This window comes from Bos taurus, chromosome 9 (genome assembly GCF_002263795.3).
Source record: "Bos taurus isolate L1 Dominette 01449 registration number 42190680 breed Hereford chromosome 9, ARS-UCD2.0, whole genome shotgun sequence".
Lineage (NCBI taxonomy): Eukaryota > Metazoa > Chordata > Mammalia > Artiodactyla > Bovidae > Bos > Bos taurus.
Window position 1 is genome coordinate 69,012,970 of NC_037336.1, and position 23,405 is coordinate 69,036,374.

The window sequence follows — 23,405 nt, forward strand, 5'->3', positions numbered from 1 at the left end:
AACTAAGAAGCAAATAGCTATACACATATTTTTTCTTTCACACTTAAGTCCTTCTGCCACTTAATTAGGAGAAGCTCCGTAATCGTTGTCGCCAAGTTGTGTCTAACTCTCCAGCCTCATGGACTGCAGCACACCAGGCTTCCCTGTCCTTCACTTCCTCCCGGAGTTTGCTCAAATTCGTGACCACTGAGTCGGTGATGCTATCCAACCATCTCATCCTCTGACACCCCTTTCTCCTTTTGCCTTCAATCTTTCCCTACTACTTTCTTATCCACTACAAATCTGAGGCTGTAGAACAGTTTTTATTAATACCAAGTCCTTTGTCATTTCCCTATAACATTTTCAACACTGAGTCTCAGCAAAGTGTTAAATAAAGTGATTCTCATTTATTTTCTAACAGAAACACCTAGATCCCAGAGTTAGAAGTGTTTCAAAATGGCTGGTCATGCCTTAAAAACTGGTGCTTGTCAATTCTGCCAGTGAGAGAGATTAAAGTTAACCTAACACACACCATATCACCAGATGGTAAAGAGTAATTTTGTCTGAAATCTGCATTTTCCTTTAAGAATATACAGCACTGAAGCAGATCTACTTTACTGTACATACCTCTGTCTAAATTAAGTCTAATAGTACACTGCCATCATGAAGGTGTTAGCAGAAACGTCACAGGCCTTCTAAGCTACAGTGAAATACTCACTATGCATCTGGGAGAATGTGATTCCAACTCCTATCTGTGGTATTATAAGGTGTATCTGGATTGAATATAGAATTTTATTAAAGAACAGTTTAAAAATGACAAATAGTTTAATACTAGAGTTTTTAGGTCTCATTTTGGTGGGGGAAGGAAATGGTCTGACTATCAGAGAAATGCATTAATCAATTTTCATAAATGTAGCTGTGGGTATCAGCTACACTTCAAACAAGCTCCCCTTTCAATATAGCTAGAAGCAAAATGACAATAAAATCCCTGGGCCAGATGCCAGATTCTACTAACATCAAAAACTCAAGGCAGTATTTTCCCTTTAAAGACAATCCAAAACTCTTAATGATGGTTCCATTTAGACCTGAATACAAGAACTATATAGACTTGGATTCTGTGTATAAAAGAATAACACATTGCTTGATTTCACATATTTTTAACAAATTTTCCACAATAAAGTGTATATGAGTTCTCTGCAGACATTAAAAGGTTCTAACATTAATAATGATAGATTTTCATACTCAAGAGTGAAGTGAAAGGCTTCCAACCATAAGACACACAGCACTACACTAAAACAAATATTAGACTTTCCTCTCCTTGGAAAGTGTTCATACAAATAACCACAGCTTTACCTCACCTTCTTATTATAATATGTTACAATGATAAGTGACTGAAATATCTATAAACACAGATACTATTCAGCATTAAAAAAAAGTAGTTTAAATTCCTATATCCTGTAGCATCTCATTGTTGAAACTGCATGAGGTGAGTTAGTGCAACAGTAATAAGCTTCTGTGGGGGAAGAAAAGGACATGATACAAATTTATCTTGGGAAAAATAAAGATTCTCTTTCCCAGGTGTCTTAAGAACTAGATTTGAGCTATGTAAGCAAGAAGGAATAAGAAAATTATACAACACAAAAGTTACATAGGAAAATCAGATTATATATGAAATAATTAAATATTGGCAATGCCAATTACATGTGTGCATTCATTTTCTGCAAAGTAGTTCAGAAAGGACACCCCACTGTTTATTCTCCCACTGTTCTATAGTTAAGGTCTAGATAATAAAGTGTGTGCCTAATTTTGTGAGCATTTTCATCCCACATTTTGGAAGAGAAACTATACACTTAAAAACACGAGATTATGAGTTCTTGGTTTAACAGCTTTTCTTGTCCATGAGAACCCTATGGAGAACCCCTCCAAACTTAACCTTACCTTAATCCTGCCTTAATGACCTTAGCTTCTCTTTGATTTCAGCCAAACCTTTTCATGGCTGAACACTCAGGCTTGTCACCACACACAGTTCTCCACCTCATTAGAAGTCATCATTCCATTCTCAGATGCAATCATTTCTTCTCCTAAGTCTTCTCCCCATTTATTCTCACCATACCTGCCCTTCAACTTAGAACTTTTATCCCTTGGTCATTTTCTCCCAGCCTATCAGCCCATTTCAGCTTCATGGGCTTTCTGCTTATGTTCCTTCCTTATGATTGATCTTATGAATCAATCAGCTTGATTACCTATGCATCAGGATCTCCAGCTTTCTCAACCTTTTGCCCTTTTACCATAACCACTGTGAACATAACACCCCATTTCTCCACTATTACGCCCAGAGAGCAATTAGAGAAGCACAGTATATTCTGCTGCCATCACAATTTTACGATCCCAGCTGGACTGTCAACAGCAAGCAATCCATATCTCTTTTAAATCATTTGCTTGTCTACTTTCAACTACCATAACCTCAACTGAGGCTCCTTTTGTGCTTTGGGTGAACAGTCCTGCTCACACTCTCTCAGATCATTTAAAGGCAAGACTGGTTGTCTCATATCACTGCATCAGCTTATCAATGCCATCATTTTTCTGAGTATAAAGGAGATCTCCCAAGCCTTGATAAATAAATATACAGCCTAGATGGCCCTGCGTAACCTGACCCCTATCAACACTCGGTCTCCCCTCACTAGCCACAAGAGATGTCTTTTCATTTTGCAAGCGGTCAGCTGTTCCTACTCAGGGCCCTATGTGTGTGGTTCCTAAGTCCCTTGGCCCAGCCAAAGCCCACTCAAACTTCAGGTCTCTGCCTAAGCATAATCCTCTCCTAGGAAGCCTTCCCTGTTAGTAACCTGAACTCTTCCTATAGAACAGTAGTCAAAATTTATTAACAGAGTTAAAAAAAAAACCCAAATTACTCAATCTTCTCAACTGAAACTAAGTGGGGACATTCGTGAAGGCAGAATTTATGTCTTAATTATTCACTGCCAGAGTTGCAGATGCATACTAGTTTGCACACGGGTAGTAATTTTTTTTAATGTGGTAAAAAAAAATCATAAAATTCATCCTCTTAACCAACATTTACTGTACAGATAAGCAGAACTAACTATATCACATTGCTGTGCAACAGATTCTAGAACTTTTTCATTTTGCAAAACAAACTCTATCCCCACTGAACAACAATTTTCCATTATCTCCTCCCTCTAATACAGGTAACCACCATTTTACTCTGTTTTTCCATGGGCCTGACTAGGGAATACCTCATACAAGGGACTAATACAGTAATTGTCTTTTGTAACTAAACATTTCATTCAGTGTAATATCCTCTAGGTTCATCCATGTTACAGGATTAACAAGACTTCCTTCTTTAATGCTCAAAAACATTCCATTCACTGTATTCTGAACATGCCACATTTTGTTTATCTAATTCATCCATCAAGGAACATTTGGGCTGCTTCTACCTCTTGGCTATTGTGAGTAGTGATGAAATGAACATGGGTGTACAAATACCTCTTCAAGATCCTACTTTTGATTCTTTGGGATATATACCCAAAAGTGAGATTACTAGATCACTTGGCAATCCTATTTATAATTTTTTGACTAAACTTTATACTGTTTCCCTAATAGCTGCACCATATTACTTGTCCATCACCAGTGTACAGGTTTTCTAATTTTTTCACCATCCTTCCTTGCCAACACTTGTTATTTTCTATTTTGTTTTTTTTTTAATAGCGGCCATCTTAATGGGTGTGAGATGGCACACAGGTATGACCAACTTAGATAGCATATTGAAAAGCAGAGACATTACTTTGCCAACAAAGGTCCGTCTAGTCAAGGCTATGGTTTTTCCTGTGGTCATGTATGGATGTGAGAGTTGGACTGTGAAGAAAGCTGAGCGCCAAGGAATTGATGCTTTTGAACTGTGGTGTTGGAGAAGACTCTTGAGAGTCCCTTGGACTGCAAGGAGATCCAACCAGTCCATTCTGAAGGAGATCAGCCCTGGGATTTCTTTGGAAGGAATGATGCTGAAGCTGAAACTCCAGTACTTTGGCCACCTCATGCAAAGAGTTGACTCATTGGAAAAGACTCCGATGCTGGGAGGGATTGGGGGCAGGAGGAGAAGGGGACGACAGAGGATGAGATGGCTGGATGGCATCACTGACTCGATGGACGTGAGTCTGGGTGAACTCCAGGAGTTGGTGATGGACAAGGAGGCCTGGCGTGCTGCAATTCATGGGGTCGCAAAGAGTCGGACACGACTGAGAGACTGAACTGAACTGAGACATACAGAAGCTACACAGTTTCTAGAACAATGGGGACAAAGACTGATAAATAAGGTGTGTGCTAAATGTCTAGATGGACATTTGTGCTAAATGTCTAGATGTCTACCTGGAATCAAGATTGCCAGGAGAAATGTCAATAACCTCAGATACGCAGATGACACCACCCTTATGACAGAAAGTGAAGAACTGAAGAGCCTCTTGATTACAGTGAAAGAGGAGAGTGAAAAAGTAGGCTTAAAACTCAACATTCAGAATACTAAGATCATGGCATCCTGTCCCATCACTTCATGGCAAATAGATGGGGAAATGATGGAAACAGTGACAGACTTTATTATTTTGGGCTCCAAAATCACTGCAAATGGTGACTGCAGCCATGAAATTAAAGGATGCTTGCTCCTTGGAAGGAAAGCTATGACAAACCTAGACAGCTTATTAAAAAACAGAGACATTACTTTAGCAAACAAAGGTCCAACTAGTCAAAGCTATGATTTTCCCAGTAGTCATGTATGGATGTGAGATTTGGACAATAAAGAAAGCTGAGCGCCTAAGAATTGATGTTTTTGAACTGTGGTGTTGGAGAAGACTCTTGAGAGTCCCTTGGACTGCAAGGAGATCCAACCAGTCCATCCTAAAGGAGATCAGTCCTGAATATTCATTGGAAGGACTGATGCTGAAACTGAAACTCCAATACTTTGGCCACCTGATGTGAAGAACTGACTCACTGGAAAAGACCCTATTGCTGGGAAAGATTGAAGGCAGGAGGAGAAGGGGACAAAAGAGGATGAGTTGGTGATGGACAGGGAAGCCTGACATGCTACAGTCCATGAGATCGCAAAGAGTCGGACACGACTGAGTGACTGAACTGAACTGAAATGTCTAGATGATAGAACTATCAACTCTCCTTGAGTTGGGGCCAGGAAAAATGAGGGTGGAAAACAGCCAAGGAAAAATCTCATAGAGTAGGGTACCTAAGCTGGATCTTAAGGAATAATAGACATTTAGATTCAAAAAAAGAAAAATAATGAGAAGGATATTCCAAATACAAGGGATAGTATGTTCAAGCAGATATACTATGGACTGGCAAAGCTTCCCTTATGAGAGAAATATGGTGTGAATTGAATATGAATTTTTGTGAGAAGTTACTGAGAAATGAAGACAGAGAAGTAGACCACAGTCACTTGACCAAGAGCTTTGTAAACCACACTAAGAGGGTTAGATTGCATCCATTAAGTGGTTTTACGCAAGGAGTGCCAAGATGGGCTATTTCCCGAAAGTTCCATCTAGCGGTAGGGAGAAGAATGATCACAGAGGTCTGGGACTGGGCAGTTAAACCAGTTTGGAGGCTAATAAAATATTCAAAGCAAGGGACGACAGGGGCATAAACCAAAGCAAGAACACTGCACAAAGAGAACCAGGATGTCAGCAGGTAGAAGACAGAACTTATTGACTGACAAGCAATGAAAAGAGGTATAAAAAGTGGAAGCAATCTATTCCACTCTTCAGGGAATAGATGAAGTTCAGAAGACTAGTTGGCTTTTAGACAAATGAGTGTACTGTCCAGTAGAGAGTGAAGTATATGAGTCTGAGATTCAGGAGAAAGACATGGATCAGGCACATATATTAAGAGTCAGCAAAATAAAAAATAGAGACTCCTACTATCTAAATACCACTCTTTATCATGCAACTCTAGTTTTGCAGAAATACTGTATGTCTTAGTACAGCATATCATGTTTCTAAAGAAGTTATTCTACATATTTTACAACATACTGATGGTTTTCCTTCTTAAGAAAGATTAAGTGCTCCTAGCCAAATTTCCATCACTTTCTCTCTAACAGCTTTGAGGGCCAACAGAAGGGCACATGGTTGGAAACATTATCAAGACTACCTTATAATTTAAAGTCTGAAAGAGCACCTAGTTTATTTAGTTGAATGTCTAATATGGTATTACTTCTAAGAAAAATATTCTAAACAGAATTCTAATAAGAACGCTTACACACTATTCAGTGGGTAGGCATGCAATTTAATTGTCTTCAGTTTCAATGTGGAATTAAACCACAAATTAGGTATCAAGGATTTAAAATGCAGCAAGTTGAGAAAATTCAATTTATATATAATCACCACTGTTTGTACCCTGCATTTCATTACCAGGATGTATAAATACAAATAATGAAGGCCTGTGGATAAATAAAACTTACAGTCTATATTCACCTACCAACTGACTGTGAGATGAATATTAGATGTTGGGAGGTACTGCAAAGGTCACACTGTGACCAAGCATTCTGGGCATCCTCAAAACCATCACAGTGAGTCTGCCCATACCACCGTCTAACAGATTCCAAAGGGCTTCCCTTTAGGGCATAACCCTGGACCCAGCCTTCACTCTTCACCCTACATCAGTATCCTCTCCACCAGAGTTAAAATACTCAGAAAGTGAAGTAGAAAAAGAACTTTCTTAACAATGAGGAGAGTGACAGACACTGAAGGCTTGTGTCCTTCCCCAAAATTCATATGCTGAAACCTAATCCCCAATATGACAGTATTTGGAGTTGAAGCTTTTGGGGTGATTAGGTCATGAAGGTGGAGCCCACATGAGTGCAATTAGCGACATTATAAAAGAGGCTTTGAAGAGCCTTTCTGCTCGTTCCACCATGTAATGATACCACAGGAGGTCCATGAGCCAGGAAGGGTCCCTTACCACACACATACTGAATCAGTGGGCACCTTGCTTGGCTTCCCAGGCTCCCAAACAATGAGAAACACAAGTCTATTGTTTATAAGTCACTCAGTCTACAGCACTTTGTTAGTTAATTTGTTCAGTCGCTCAGTCGTGTCCGACTCTTTGCGACCCCATGAATCGCAGCACGCCAGGCCTCCCTGTCCATCACCAACTCCCGGAGTTCACTCAGACTCACGTCCATCGAGTCAGTGATGCCATCCAGCCATCTCATCCTCTGTCGTCCCCTTCTCCTCCTGCCCCCAATCCCTCCCAGCATCGGAGTCTTTTCCAATGAGTCAACTCTTTGCATGAGGTGGCCAAAGTACTGGAGTTTCAGCTTCAGCATCATTCCTTCCAAAGAAATCCCAGGGCTGATCTCCTTTAGAATGGACTGGGTGGATCTCCTTGTAGTCCAAGGGACTCTCAAAGAGTCTTCTCCAAGACCACACTTCAAAAGCACCAATTCTTCGGCACCCAGCTTTCATCACAGTCCAACTCTCACATCCATACCTGACTACTGGAAAAACAATAGTCTTGACTAGACGGACCTTTGCTGGCAAAGTAATGTCTCTGCTTTTGAATATGCTATCTAGGTTGGTCATAACTTTCCTTCCAAGGAGTAAGCGTCTTTTAATTTCATGGCTGCAATCACCATCTGCAGTGATTTTGGAGCCCCCCAAAATAAAGTCTGACACTGTTTCCACTGTTTCCCCATCTATTTCCCATGAAGTGATGGGACCAGATGCCATGATCTTCGTTTTCTGAATGTTGAGCTTTAAGCCAACTTTTTCACTCTCCTCTTTCACTTGCATCAAGAGGCTTTTTAGTTCCTCTTCACTTTCTGCCATAAGGGTGGTGTCATCTGCATATCTGAGGTTATTGAGATTTCTCCCGGCAATCTTGATTGGAGCTTTTGCTTCTTCCAGTCCAGCGTTTCTCATGATGTACTCTGCACATAAGTTAAATAAGCAGGGTGACAATATACAGCCTTGACGTACTCCTTTTCCTATCTGGAACCAGTCTGTTTTTCCATGTCCAGTTCTAACTGTTGCTTCCTGACCTGCATACAAATTTCTCAAGCGGCAGGTCAGGTGGTCTGGTATTCCCATCTCTTTCAGGATTTTCCACAGTTTCTTGTGATCCACACAGTCAAAGGCTTTGGCATAGTCAATAAAGCAGAAATAGATGCTTTTCTGGAACTCTCTTGCTTTTTCCATGATCCAGTGGATGTTGGCAATTTGATCTCTGGTTCCTCTGCCTTTTCTAAAACCAGCTTGAACATCTGGAAGTTCATGGTTCACATATTGCTGAAGCCTGGCTTGGAGAATTTTGAGCATTACTTTACTAGTATGTGAGATGAGTGCAACTGTGTAGTAGTTTGAGCATTCTTTGGCATTGCCTTTCTTTGGGATTGGAATGTCAGTAGGTGCCCAATATGCTACTGGAGATCAGTGGAGAAATAACTCCAGAAAGAAAGAAGGGATGGAGCCAAAGCAAAAACAATACCCAGTTGTGGATGTGACTGCTGATAGAAGAAAGGTCCGATGCTGTAAAGAGCAATATTGCATAGGAACCTGGAATGTCAGGTCCATGAATCAAGGCAAATTGGAAGTGGTCACACAGGAGATGGCAAGAGGGAACATTGACATTCTAGGAATCAGCGAACTCAAATGGACTGGAATGGGTGAATTTAATTCAGATGACCATTATATCTACTACTGCGGCAGGAATCCCTCAGAAGAAATGGAGTAGCTATCATGGTCAACAAAAGAGTCCGAAATGCAGTACTTAGATGCAATCTCAAAAATGACAGAATGATCTCTGTTCGTTTCCAAGGCAAACCATTCAATATCACAGTAATCCAAGTCTATGCCTCAACCAGTAACGCTGAAGAAGCTGAGGTTGAACAGTTCTATGAAGACCTACAAGACCTTTTGGAACCTTTTAGAACTAACAGCACTTTGTTAGAGAAGCTCAAAATGACAAAGACAGAAGGCTAGAGGTTAAGTCTGGTTAATTGCCAGAACTGGTGAATATTTCTTTCTTTAATATGCTTAGGGAATGGCAGAAGCCCTGAAGGTCCCTGGAATTAGCATCAAGCATTACAGCACTCTGAAGGTCCTGCTTAGCAGCGTCTCAAGAAAGTCCTGGAGCAGAAACCATCTCAGTACACTCTGGGATCAGGCAGATCTTCACAGAATCTTGGCTGATCAAACCTACCACTTCAGGGGACTTCCCTGGTGGTCTAGTGGCTAAGGCTCCCGATGCAGAGGACCTGGGTTGGACCCCTGGTCAGAGAACTAGACCACTCATCCAGCAAATGAGGAGTTCAAATGCAGCAATTAAGGATCCCTAACTGCTACAACTCACAGAAGGTAATGGCACCCCACTCAAGTACACTTGCCTGGAAAATCCCATGGACGGAGGAGCCTGGTGGGCTGCAGTCCACGGTGTTGCGAAGAGTCGGACACGACTGAGCAACTTCCCTTTCACTTTTCACTTTCATGCATTGGAGAAGGAAATGGCAATCCACTCCAGTGTTCTTGCCTGGAGAATCCCAGGGACGGGGGAGCCTGGTGGGCTGCTGTCTATGGGGTCGCACAGAGTCGGACACAACTGAAGTGACTTAGCAGCAGCATCAGCAACTGCTACAACTAAGACCTTGTTGTTGTCGTTTAGTCCCTCAGTCATGTGCAATTCTTTGCAACCCCATGGATGGTAGCCCGCCAGGCTCCTTTGTCAATGGGATTTCCCAGGCAAGAATACTGGAGTGGGTTGCCATTTCCTTCTCCAGATATACCAAGTCACCTCTACTCAGAGGACAGTGGGCTCTGGCAAACTCCACTCCCTTCCGACCTGCAGTTCGATTCTTACACCCTGGACGTCTATGTCCAATTCAAGTCACCATGGACAGGGTCCAGAACGCACCATGGTGGATAAACACCACTTTGAGCTGCAGACACGTATGAACAGGCCTTCCTTTTACCTGGAAGTAGGAGAACTAGGTTGTCATAAATCTCTTCCCTTCCTTGGAAGGTTCCTTCCAACCAGGGAAGACTGACTCTTATAACTGAGAGGAGAAGCCCTCAGCTAGACAGACACTGGCACAAAACTAGCCTGTCTCCCACCTGTTCTCCCACAGGGCCCTCATCTTTCCCAAAAGTCACTCATTTTCCATAAGTGCCTTCTCCTACCTCTTTCCTCTGTTAAGATGCCCTAACCACTTCCTGCAGTCACAGTTTTCTGTGAACTCCCACTTACTCACATGAATAAAAGTCATCTTTTGTCAGTTTAATTTGCATACCTCCAGAAAACAACTTAAAAGAGTGTATTAAAACATTTCCCTCTGACTCCATGGGAAAATATGAGAGTAACTGAGAAAAGTTTGTATTATTTTTTTTTCTTGCCATTTGTACATATAAAAAGCAGGCTATTGTGGGTTGTTTAATTAATTTACTAAATCAAATGGCACAGACAACTTAAGCACACAGTGAGAATAAACCCATTTATATCATCATCCTATGATAAAAAGGTTCAGAAACAGCGTGCTAGAAAAACAGAAGTGCAACAAAATTACAGACAGACAATAAACTGATCACAAATCTACCCTGGTACAGCCCAAATCAATTAATCCATCAATCACTCTACCACTTGAGTCAAGCTGGACTCCTCGTTCTGTTTTGCTCCCAATAACCCACACAACAGGGTAAGGAACACCTTCATCCCTACACAATCACTAATCTATTCAGCAAGGCCAACGCTCTCCTGAACCTCCAGACAAGTGTAGATGGGTATTCCTGATATTTCTTCCAATATTCCTCTTTCCCTGCTTTTTGGGCGCCCCTGGTCGATCAGACAGTAAAGAATCTGCCTGGAATGTGGGAGACCTGGATTCAATCCCTCGGTTGGGAAGATCCCCTGGAGAAGGACATGGCAACCCACTCCAGTATCTTGCCTGGTGAATCCCCATGCTATGCTATGCTATGCTAAGTCACTTCAGTCGTGTCCGTCTCTGTGCGACCCCATAGACGGCAGCCACCGGGCTCCCCCGTCCCTGGGATTCTCCAGGCAAGAACACTGGAGTGGGTTGACATTTCCTTCTCCAATGCATGAAAGTGAAAAGTGAAAGTGAAGTCGCTCAGTCGTGTCCGACTCTTAGCGACCCCATGGACTGCAGCCTACCAGGCTCCTCCATCCATGGGATTTTCCAGGCAAAAGTACTGGAGTGGGGTGCCATTGCCTTCTCCGAACCCCCATGGACACCTGATAATTCTTCCAATATGCCTCCTTCCCTGCTTTTTGGCAAGCTTAACTCCTAGAATACAGGTGAATTCAAGAGCTAAAAATTCAAAATAAAAATTTTAAAACCAGTTCTTTCAGTTTCTAATAATTCATGTTGGATAAGACATTCCATTCTGTTTAAAATACAAGTGGAAAAGCATACATACCCACAACAGCAAAAAGTTATACATGAAAACAAAAGTTTTCAACATTTCCAAATTCCTGCAATGAACACTGGGGATTCCCTCATAGCTCAGTTGGTAAATCATCTGCCTGCAATGCAGGAGACCAGGGTTCAATTCCTGGGTCGGGAAGATCGCCTAGAGAAGGAAGTGGCAACCCACTCTAGTATTCTTGCCTGGAGAATCCCATGGACAGAGGACTCTGACAGGCTACAGTCCATGGGATCTCAAGAGTCAGACACAACTTAGCAACTAAACCACCACCACAATGAATATAAACTGTCACAATAAAAACATAAAATAAGTTATCTGAAAACTAAATTTTACACCAGTTAAGAGAAACACACAGATTTTTTTTTTAACACAATATAAACAAACTTAAGATAACTTCACTTACTTTCTGCTCAGGGTTCTCCTGAAACACAAGTCCAAAGTAGTCCTTTTCCAAGAGATTGAGATGTTCACACACTTTGTCAAATAATACTTGCCCCTTTGCACGTTTCTGAGGAAAAAGAATAACATCCTTACTTTTCAAGCACTAAAGGTCCATGAGTGCTATAAATAAAGGACATCATATCAGAAAAATTATCTAGCATAAATTAATATGATATTTATTTTCCAATCCTCTATTAAAACAATACCCAAAAATGATTCATAACTTTTTCATTTTAAACTCCCCACTCCCACACAAAACATTAAGTTCTAAAACGAAAGCATGATTAGCCAGATGGTCTAGGCTTTACTGCTACTCCGTGTTAATATTTCAAAAACTAAAAAAAGTAAAATTCTTAAAGAGTTCACTTATTTGTTTTTAAAAGAGTACAAAAGTATGTCCAACCTGCCTCCCTCAGTTCCTCAAAGTGGCTCATGCACTCTCTCCCCAGGAAAATCATTAAGCTCCGTGTACCCTAACCCGAATCATCCCATCACCACTTAAGTTTGGTTTTTATTCCCAAGTATCTGTAGAGTAGAAATTATGTTTTTCAATACAAAGTTACACTTTTTCTGGAGGATAATATGGCATTCACTCCTTAGAACAAATCCTAAAAATAAAAGAGAATGAAACTGAGACAGTAAATCAGCTGCCTCCAAGGATTTAATTTACTATCAAGATATATAAAAGCCTATGACAGCTTCAGAAGAAAATTTCACTATTTAATCGATGTCAAAACAAAGTGGTGACTCCAATTAAAAGGCACAGCCCTGGGAACCACCAAGTGCAGAGCTGAGTCACACACACACTCCTTCCCCTGCATGGATATAAACCATCCCTGGACTACAAGTGAGAAAGGAACAAGCCAGAAGATAGACATGTTCATCCTCGAGACAAATGCCTCACATTATCGAAATGTCTACTAGTTAGTTCATCCAGAGTGTGAAAATGAATGCTTGCCACACAGACATCTTTAAAAATGGAGTAAGATATAAAAGACATTTCAATTTCAAATCAGGACAACTCTGATAAGGGTTTTCAAAAGATAAAGTCTTCACAGAAACTTGATTCAAGTGTGTGTTTCTCTCCTCTATTTATGGAAGCAGAGGTAAGAAATCCATGCCTGAAACACTTGTGAAGGAGAATCTACAACCTTTATTATCAAATTTTTATAATTAAACACTTCTTTTTTAGGAAAAGAATTACATTAAATAGTAGAGGGAAGAGGGAGAAAAGCCACACAGATTACGTGATTTCAACATTACAAGCAATGTGCTATCCACCTCGCTACAGATTCAAACAATGATAAAGTATACATGAAACAGATAAGTGTTTATATGTCCACACATTTAAAGTACACACAGATATAGTGTAATAAATGAGAGTACTGGGCTCCAGATTCCAAATTCCAAAGTTCTAAATGCCTTTTCACTATTTATAATCTATGTGACCAGGGACAAGACACTTAAGTTCTATTTGCCTTAATTTGTACATCTATTAAATGATAATGGAATCTACCATACAGGATGTGGTTAAGTGCTAAATGACTTATAACACATGATGAGAGCTCAGAACAGTGTGTGGATAGTGAGGGCTTAGTCAATATTGGCTCTTATTAAAAGCTGGAGAGTTTTTAAACATGAAAAATAACTAATTTCACTTACATGAAAATTAGCATTAAGCTTCTAAAATGAAAGTTTCTGAATTTCATTATCTGCAAGCAATTATTAATCTATATAATTAAGACTCTGAGTTTGGAGGTATTTTAATTGACTTTACAAGGAGAAGGTGACTCATATCATGATAGTTACTTTCTTAAATGTGCAGTAAAATCCATTATCTCTTCATAAGTGCCTGGAATAGATATGAGATTTGGTTGCAAACAATAGCAAAAAATATTTTAAAGGTAATCAATAATCTAAGATAGAATTCAATTCCTCTGACATTAATTTCAACAATATTGTTCAGTCTCTAGAGAGTAGAAGATTGCCCAGCATAATAGATGCTTGTTGAATCAAATGAAAATACAATAATACAGCATACTCTATGTGACATACTTATTTTAAATGTAGTGACAGCTACCACTCAGGCTCACAGTGACTGACCACAGTTGTACTAATAATTCCAGTGACTACTTTATAATTAGGAAGTGTTCTTATCTAAGGTAGCAAAGGGAGAAAACTGTTACAGCTCTCGCCACATCTGTCTACTTGTTCATCACACACTATGCACTTATAAGGAGGTATAAATTAGGTCACAGAAGATTTCATAGAAAGACACTAAGAACTCAATGGGTGCTTATATAGGCAGTCGGCCTGTAATCAGATACAGTTTCCAAGCAAAGGTGTTACCTCCAGGAAACCTCTGGCAGAATGACAACTCCTTTCAAATAAGCTAACTACTGAAACGGATTAGCCCTAAAAAATCACGGTGAAATGTGACAGCCTCAAAGGAGATTCATACTATTTTATTTGGTTGGAATGTTATTTGAAATTAGGGTAAAAAGGATAGTTAAGACAACTGACGTCTATAAATAGTAACACATACCTCAGTTCAAAGAGAAAACCACATTCCAACATTGCCTTACCATCAATTTTTATTAATAAATCATACTTTCTCACTGCCTTCCATTTCAAAAATAGAAACATGCTCTCATGGACAGAATTCCCCTAAAAGATTAAGAGCAAAGTATCCACAAAGCTCATTGCCACAGTCTGGTGCTGGCACACTGGGCAGCACAGGGAGGCATTCACACGGGGGTTGGAGTCAGACCCAGTCCCTCCCTCATTCAACTTTCTGTAAGCACTTTACTATTATCGGACAAGTCTAACAATGGATGAACCACTTTGTCTCCTTAACTGTAAGATGAGATAGTAGCTCTCTCACAGCTCACTGTGAGGGTCAAATAAACCCAGGAAGATGGTGTATATTAAAGTGCCAAACCAAGTGCCTCACTCAATCGCAGATGAATTCTATTCCCAACTGTCTTTCATTAGCCCAAACCAACAAGCACCAAAATATCTTCTAGATGCTCAGATTGCTTCTCCACGATTCTCTCCTTCCCGTCTCCAGGAAATAGATATTTTAAATGCTCGATAAGATCTTAATTGCACACAAGTATTACTTAAGCTTTCATTCAGCATCTCCACCCTCAAGGAACTTAACTGGTTGGGAAGACAAAAAAGCAACAAAGCCAAGAGGCATGTGCTGAAAGATGCATATACAAAAGTGCATGGGAGAAGCACCAAGAATGGAATGAGTAAAAGCGGCTGAGAAATATTGTAACCTCACCATGTTTGTGGCATCTGAAATGATTCTTAAGGAAATGGAAAATAAATGATTCTCACAGATAAAATCCCAACAAGTATAATCAAAAAGATTAAAGACACATAAGGAAACCAGCTACTATTATTGAGCATTAGATATGACATCAGTCAGAAATTCAGAGACAGTAGACAATGGAAAAGTTTTCACTTTTCACTTTCATGCATTGGAGAAGGAAATGGCAACCCACTCCAGTGTTCTTGCCTGGAGAATCCCAGGGACGGGGGAGCCTGGTGGGCTGCCGTCTATGGGGTCGCACAGAGTCAGACATGACTAAATCGACTTAGCAGCAGCAGCAGACAATGGAATTATCAAGTACAGAACACAAAATTAGCATTTTTATGTGTTTAAAGAAATAAATATTTTAAAATACCAAGGAAAAAATAACTATCAAAAAGCAGAACTTCTGAAAAGAACCAATTAGAATACTTAGCAATAAAACTAGAATAATTAAATTATAATCCAAATGGGCATGGTTTGATACAGTTAAAAGGTGGAAGACAGATCTGAAAAAACTAACCAAAATGAAGCAAAGACAGATAAAGACTATGAAAGAATTTCAGACCTGTAAGCTAGAAGAGGGGATCTATTCTATATATACCTTCCCAGAATTCTAGATGAAGACAGTAAAATAAGAAAGAGGCAATATTAACAGAGTAATGGATGATAAATGCTAAAACTCTCAAACTAAGGAAACCCAATGGATCTCTAGTCAGATAAAATAAAACCCATTAACCTACAATCACTTTATTCCATTAATTATTTATACACATCAACATTCAAAGATTTTTATATGTATTTAAAAAAAAATAGATACTACAAAGCCATCAAGACAAGAGAAGAAGAAACAGGAGCTGGAGAATAAGGAGTAGAGAAAGAAAACTGTAATAGAAAACTCAAGAAGTTACTCTTAAAACACCTAAAACTGATCTGCCTTGGAACCTAATTTAAAAAGGCAAACAAATTAGCATATTTCTTCTAATCTCATAAAGAAAGCATACCAAATTATCAGAGACATAGTAAATGATACATTTTTACTGTACCAAGTTATTACATTTCATAAATATTAATCTGTAATCAAACTTGCCTGAGTGTGCTCTGACAGCAACACGACCCAGTGGCTCACCACTTCTTTTTTGCCTTCATGCTGTTCACAACTCACTCCTTAAGTAATAATCCTCATCATTTGGAGAAGAGGAATCAAGATACACTTCATAATACAAGTACATAAAAATGTTGAGGGTGGGATTCCCAGGAGGTCCAGGAATGGTTAGGAATCCATGCTTCCATTGCAGGGGGCAAGGGTTTGATCCCTGGTCCAGGCAACTAAGATCCCACATGCCACGTGTGTAACCAAAAAAAAAAATTGTGTGGGGGGCATGCAAAGTGAGATTGTTCCTTCTCCCCTCCTAGATTCTGGCATGTATCACCATTCATGTGAATCCTCAATGTCAACAACAGGCTAGTAACAGCATCACTGCCAGAGCAGAACGGGACACGGATCTGAACACCAGCCCTGCCTCCTAACTGGTGTGTAACCTCAGGCATGTCGTGAGTCACCTTATGGTGGGGATCAAAAAGTTAAATGTACTGAAATACTTAATAAAATGTTGGCACATTGTGTGAATGCATTAAAAGGCAGCTGAAAGCACAGAAACTTTTTGAACTATTCTAAAATAATAACCAATTTTAAATATCATTATAAAAAGCTTTCCATTACTACACTCAATCTCACTTCACAATCAGAAAACTGAGGTTATAGAGAGTTTAACTGATCTAACATTTTCAGTCTGATTTCCTGAATTTCTTTTAAAGAACGGAATTCCTATGTGTGATGTCCATAAACATTAGTACTCTACATTTGTATCCAGTAAGGCAGTTTTCCCATATTATCATTGTTTTGATTTTTCTATAAACAACTTGAATTATGGTGCATGAAGGGACTACAAACACATTTTTCAACCAAGCGGAATACACAGATATTTTGCTTTACAATGTGCATTAAGATACTAGTATATGTGGCTGGTTCATTAGTTGTAGTAACTATGGGCAGGTGCTGCCAGTCCCACATAAAAAGGGCAGTTAACTTGCCAAGGCAAGCTCTGAATTTCTTTTCTACCTTAATTTCCAAATGTAAAACCCTACCTCTAAGACAAAGCTCCAAATTCTCCTCCACGAAGCCTATTCCAATCTTCTAATATTTATCTTTCTCCTTTAAGTACTTTCACACCTATGGTACTTACTCTTTAGTTCTACTTCTTTTGATACTTATTACTTCTGAAGACTGGGTTCTTTAAGTAATAGTGTGTCTCACTCACTCCAGTGTCTCCAATAGCAGCGCTTCATTGAGTAACTCAGCTCACTTATAGGCCAAAAGATACTTTGGGGGCAATGGCTTGGCACTTAAGCTGGCAGAGTTGAGTCTAGAAGCAGGTCTTCTGGCTCTCAGTCTTATGCAAGCTCCTGGCTCTAGAGCTCATGGACTACCAACCCATAGATATTCAAGGAACTAAGCTAGACACACACTGCCAACTAGATTCTAGAACAGCCACAGACCTACATTTTATTTTCACAATGTACAATTTTCTACATTGTATTTGACTCTTCCTTAGTAATTAGAGCACTTCCAAATACTTCTTGGGAACTAAAGGAATGACGTCGGCAGAAAAACCAATGTGCTCCTTTCTCTTAAGAGCCAGCCATGCACCACCTTTATCCAAAAGGAGACTGGGGTTTTGCAGTCTTTACACATTCCTTCCCTAGGACATCAGTCGTTGTTATTTCTTCTTGCTATCTGAAGCGTGCTTTTGCTTTATATCTCTTCTTACACTAGAATCTTTATAGAGTACAAACTGTGTTCATCTCTATTCTGATAATGTAGCACCAGTTAACTAAACAATTAAAGCCATACAACAGTTAATCAACTTGGCAAGTACACTTCAAAAAGAAATCTTACTTCCTATATTAAATGACAGCAAGCTTTACAATCAACTTTCCCATCTACCTCTACCTAACTCCAAGAATATCAATGAACAGAAGTATAAAATCAATGGCTTGAAAATTTAAACCAAAAAAAAAAAAAAAATTTAAACAGTCCTTTGGTCTATATCCAGGTGAGAGACATCCAAAGGACAGAGACAAAGCAAGACAATTTAGGTAGGTTTAAAATACATATTCTTCAAGGATTAGAAGACTGGCTTTGGGGAACTTCTTTTGGGAGGGGTTGGGAAGGCTCAGCAATCTATAGCAAGCCCAGCTGAAGAACGGCAGGCTGGAATCTGAGACGCGGAGTTCCCCGGAGCCTGTGCTGTTATTTGTGGCATTCACTATTGAGGCCAAAACATGACATTTCTGGAGGCCTCTTGACTTGGAGGAATTTGTGCAACTGCTTACCCGGCAGATTGCAGTTGATGCCACACACCACTGGTGTTCTATAAAACACCATCACTGTCTCCGTGTGGGCCCCTCCACACTGCAGTTATTGTGCACCCAGGAGACGGTGCTGGGAAGCATACAATGCAATCCATACATCCCAGCCTCGAGCTAAGTGTTTTGCGCTAGCTCACAACTACACTGTGCAAATATAAAAGGCCAAGGAAAGAAAGGTATACACAGAGCAAACACAACAACGGAGACATTGTCATGGGGGTGGAGGAAATCAAAGAGAACCTTACAAAAGGGGAAAGGAGTGTCTTAAATAGTTTCAGGCCATCATTTTATCAGGTCATTCTTTTCCTACCCATCTGAATGACACACCTCAGTCCCAAAGTGCATTCAAATCCTGGAAAAAAAGGAAGAAATCACATCCAACAATTGTGTGTGTGTATGAAAAATGTAATTCCAGAGTAAATATCATTATAATGAAGATTTTTAAGTTCTGTTCATTCCCCTTATCATTAAACTTGAAAAAGGATTTCTGACTGTTCAAAAAATAATATGTATATTATTCGTATTTTATATAAAATAAAATAAATTTTTTATAAAACCTTCACATATGATAGGTTTCTTATAAGACACTACCAAAAATAACAAGAAAAAAGAATCCACCTGCAATGAGGGAGACCTGTATTCAATCCCTGGGTTGGGAAGATTCCTTGGAGAAGGGAAAGGCTACCCACTTCAGTATTCTGGTCTGGAGAATTCCATGGACTGTAACAGTCCATGGGGTTGCAAAGAATCAGACACAATTGAGCGACTTCCACTTTCCCTACACAGTATTCCTTGAAAGTGAAGTCGCTCAGTCGTGTCCAACTCTTTGCGACCCTGTGGACTATAGCCCGCCAGGCTCCTCTGTCCATGGGATTCTCCAGGCAAGAATACTGGAGTGGGTTGCCATTTCCTTCTCCATTCAAGTGCTCAGTAGCATCCAATTCTTTGTGACCCTATGGACTGTAGCCATCCAGGTTTCTCTGTCCATGAGGTTCTCCAGGCAAGAATACTGGAGTGGGTTGCCATTTCCTCCTCCAGGGTATCTTCCCAACCCAGGGATCAAACCCATGTCTCCTGCATTGGTAGACAGATTCTTTACCACTGAGCCACCTGGAAAGCCCTCAATTCCTTCAAGAACAGCCTCCAAGGGAGGAGGGAGAAAAAGTGAAAAATCCTCATAGTTCATTACAAAATCTCTATTTCTTTCCATTCCACAGTATCCAAGGAATCGTGACTGAACAAGGGAAATTCTGCAGTGCTGTTGACATGAATGACATAAAACACTATTCAGTGTAGTTTTAGGAACTAGAAATAAAAATTAAAAGGCTGCTACAAAACAAAGCATATGCTAGGCCAGAACACACTGAAAAATATGCTCAAGTAACTGTATCCTACAATAGTATTAAAGGAAATTCTAGTGTAGATAGAAGCAGCATAGAGGCTCATCTTTAATAAAATCACATGCATGCCTTAATTAACTCCTCAAGAACAGAGGAGCTTGCCTTTCCCCTATGTTATAAAGCCCTATTTCATGATTCAGTGATTCCAAGTCTATCCAAGTCTACATGCAGTACTGACATGGAATGCTTTTCTACTCCCATCTGTTGGGTTTTGAAATGTTTCATAATTCTTAACAGAGCACACAAATCATCTCATAAGCAATCAGATAAGTTTAGATGGCAAATAAGATAGAAAAATGTTTCACCTTTATGGTATATGGAAAATGGCAAATAAATGCTAATTTTTAGTTTTAATAAAGGAAACAAACTTTAATCTTTTGTCCATAGCCATACATCCTTTATTTCTAATCAACTAATTCAACTACAGAAGAGGAACAACTCTGAGGGATCAGAAACATGGAGATTCAGCAAGAAAGTTAAGGAGTGTCAGGGCACGCCTCCCCAAAAGGCCACCTCGAATACAGCCTTCTACCTCCTTCTCAAACTGCCTTCATTTTTCATTTCCCTTGGTGTCATGAGTGAAATCCGACCACTTATGAACCTTTAGCATGAACAGGTTTCTGTTAAAATGCTAATGTCTCCTAGAAGGCAATGTAAGCAATCATCCACACACTGGAGTCATTCACTCAGGCTGCTAATTCTCTCGTTACTTAGCTGAGAGATCTGCTAACATTTGGGATTAGAAGAATTTTGATTCTGCATGGAGAAACAGTAGGCAGGTAGCATAGCACATTTTTGTATTATAATTCTACAAAAAAGTAACAGGATATCATCATGGAACTAGCAACAACAAGAAAGTCTAGGTGGCAAAAAGGACTAAGAAACAGAAATAATATGGGGGAAAAGAGGACTTTAAATTTTGGCCTGAATTAGAAAAATGAGGTAGAAATTCTGTCCTTTTCCACCTGTTCCAAGATTTAGCACCCAGAACTCAGTTCAGAAACTTATATGTATACTTTTATAAATTGACTTGGAAGTCTAATCATTTGTATATTACTTCTATAGAAAACATACACTCCAGATAAATAATTTTCTGAAATATGACGTACATATATATAACCTGTTATAAGCTGGAAACATCCTTTATAATACTTCTCTGCGCACCTGTATTCACATATTCAGATGGTCAACTCAAAGCCCCCCGATCTTACTTCTGCCCTAAAATGCAGAACGTGTGACATGTGACATCTGCTTGAAAATCAGAATCTTTTCCAACAGAAACAATATTTTTACATGGTAAGTGGGTTTCCATCAATCATTCCCTATCTTCAACTCCCATGCCCACCACTGTGAGGTCTGTAACATGTCTAAATGTAAATACTAAAGTCCATCATAACTTTTACAGAATCTGGAGTTAGTTTAACATTTCCTGGGAAATCTTAAGTAAAAACAACATGTGATTGATGAAATAATCTAATTGCAGGAGACTCAGGAATAAAATGTCTAAAATGTTAGTGGAAGAAAGGGCAGGCGGATTGGTGCATGAATGTGTATCCAGCAAATCTACGATCCAATCAGGCTTCCTGAAGGGGGAAGAACAGGGATAACTAAAAGTGGGAAGAAGCAAGCAGTATCACTAGAAAGAAGGATATCTGGCCTGAAAGCCTGTGGACAGACGTATTCACCCTCCAGGGTGGATCAAGCTACAGGAGGCTAAAGACGCCTGCTGTTATAATACTCCGTACTCTGCACTGCATGCTCATAAAGATCTCTTAAGATGTAGCATCTGAAATCACCTCAAGGCTTTCTTATTATGAAGGAAATAAATCTAAATGTTTATTCTTCCTAGCAGTTATCTCTCACAGTAAATTCATTTCCTGGCATTCTTATGTCTAAATGTAGGACTGGTCAACAAAGGCAGTTTTCCTCTGCCCCACTGTCTCACGCACAGTGAATGAAGAGTTAAAGTGTATCTTACTGCCGAGCATCAGATCCTCCAGTGAAATTCTCCCAAGTCCATTCTTGTTGAAGGACGCCCCCCACACCCAACATTGTCACCAATGTCCAGAAATGTTTGATGAACAAAGCCACAAACTTTATATAATAAGTACCTAATGACCCAAACCAAGTGAATAAAAACTAAATCATACCTATCATTGCCAAAAAATAATGTATTTTAAGTGGAATAGCATTTCCATTCTTTTACTTTGACCTCCGCTCTGCCCAATTAGAAACATACAAACAATAAAATGGACTATCTAGACACCTACTGGAAATAATGAGGCAAAAAAATGAAGACTAACAAAAAACGCCTGCACACAAACAACAAACAGGATCAAAACAGATGCCACTAATGCTGCTACAACCAAGTCAAAGACTTTTTATAATGAGATATCCAGAAAACTTCCGGGCAACTTTGATATGTGCTATTCTAAGGGGAAGAGCTCACTTCACTTTATCCTGAGGATAACACAGGCTCATTGTTCAGATTTTCCTAAGCAGAAAATGGACTTCTAATTAGAGACAGTACACTAAAATACACATTTAGCTCTGCTCCCTATGGAAGCTACTCTAAAATGATGTGGTGTGTGCACACCAGGGCATATGCACATATTCTTCCCCTCTCCCCCGACAATGGAAAGGAGAAAGAGAATGGGATTAATGCCAACAAAATTTTGGAAAGTAGACTGGAAAAGGGTAAATGATAGTCTCCATGAAGTTTTTTTTTTATATTTTATGCTCTCTTTGCAACCTCTCCTATGGGTGGAAGCCCACCTCTTCTTAATATTTGGCAGAAGTGAAGAGATGAATCCATTTGAACACCGATGGTATTCGGGCTCTGCAAGATGAGAGAACTCCTAGTGAAAGCCAAACCGCAGAGAGCCCAGGCCAAAAATGACAACACTGGCCAGGCAAAGCATGGCTTGCCCTTAACAAAGTTTATTATTATTATGTTTTCTTGACATAGAAGGAAGTAGGCATTTAAGACTTTTCCTATAACCCCAAAATTCTGGTTGGCTTTTATTATTTAACCATTCTCAAGTTAAAAAATGTATTAGGCTAGGTATTGTTGAGATTCCCTAAATATCATTGTTGTTTAGTCACTAAGCCATGTTGGACTCTTCTGCAATCCCACGGACGGTAGCCCACCAGGCTCCTCTGCCTAGGGGATTTCTCAGGCAAGAATACTGGAGTGTGATACCATTTCCTTCTCCAGGTGATCTTCCCAACACAGGGACTGAACCCACAACTCTGCATTGACAGGCGGGTTCTTTGCCACTGAGCCACCAGGGAAGCCCTTCCTAAATAATGATGTTGTTCTTCAGTCGTGGCACCCGACTCCAGTACTCTTGCCTGGAAAATCCCATGGATGGAGGAGCCTGGTAG

At 39.8% G+C, this 23,405-nt stretch overlaps 1 protein-coding gene across 33 annotated transcripts in view; it reads right to left on the bottom strand.

The window, feature by feature from the left end:
* The window catches only part of EPB41L2 (erythrocyte membrane protein band 4.1 like 2), a 211,015-nt gene that overhangs the window by 74,767 nt on the left and 112,843 nt on the right, over nucleotides 1-23,405 (bottom strand). For all 33 annotated transcript variants that reach the window (XM_024996998.2, XM_024996997.2, XM_024996995.2 and 30 more), the window contains exon 4: nucleotides 11,830-11,934. In XM_024996998.2, the coding sequence (XP_024852766.1) occupies nucleotides 11,830-11,934 (105 nt within the window). The remainder of the gene's footprint in view (nucleotides 1-11,829; nucleotides 11,935-23,405) is intronic.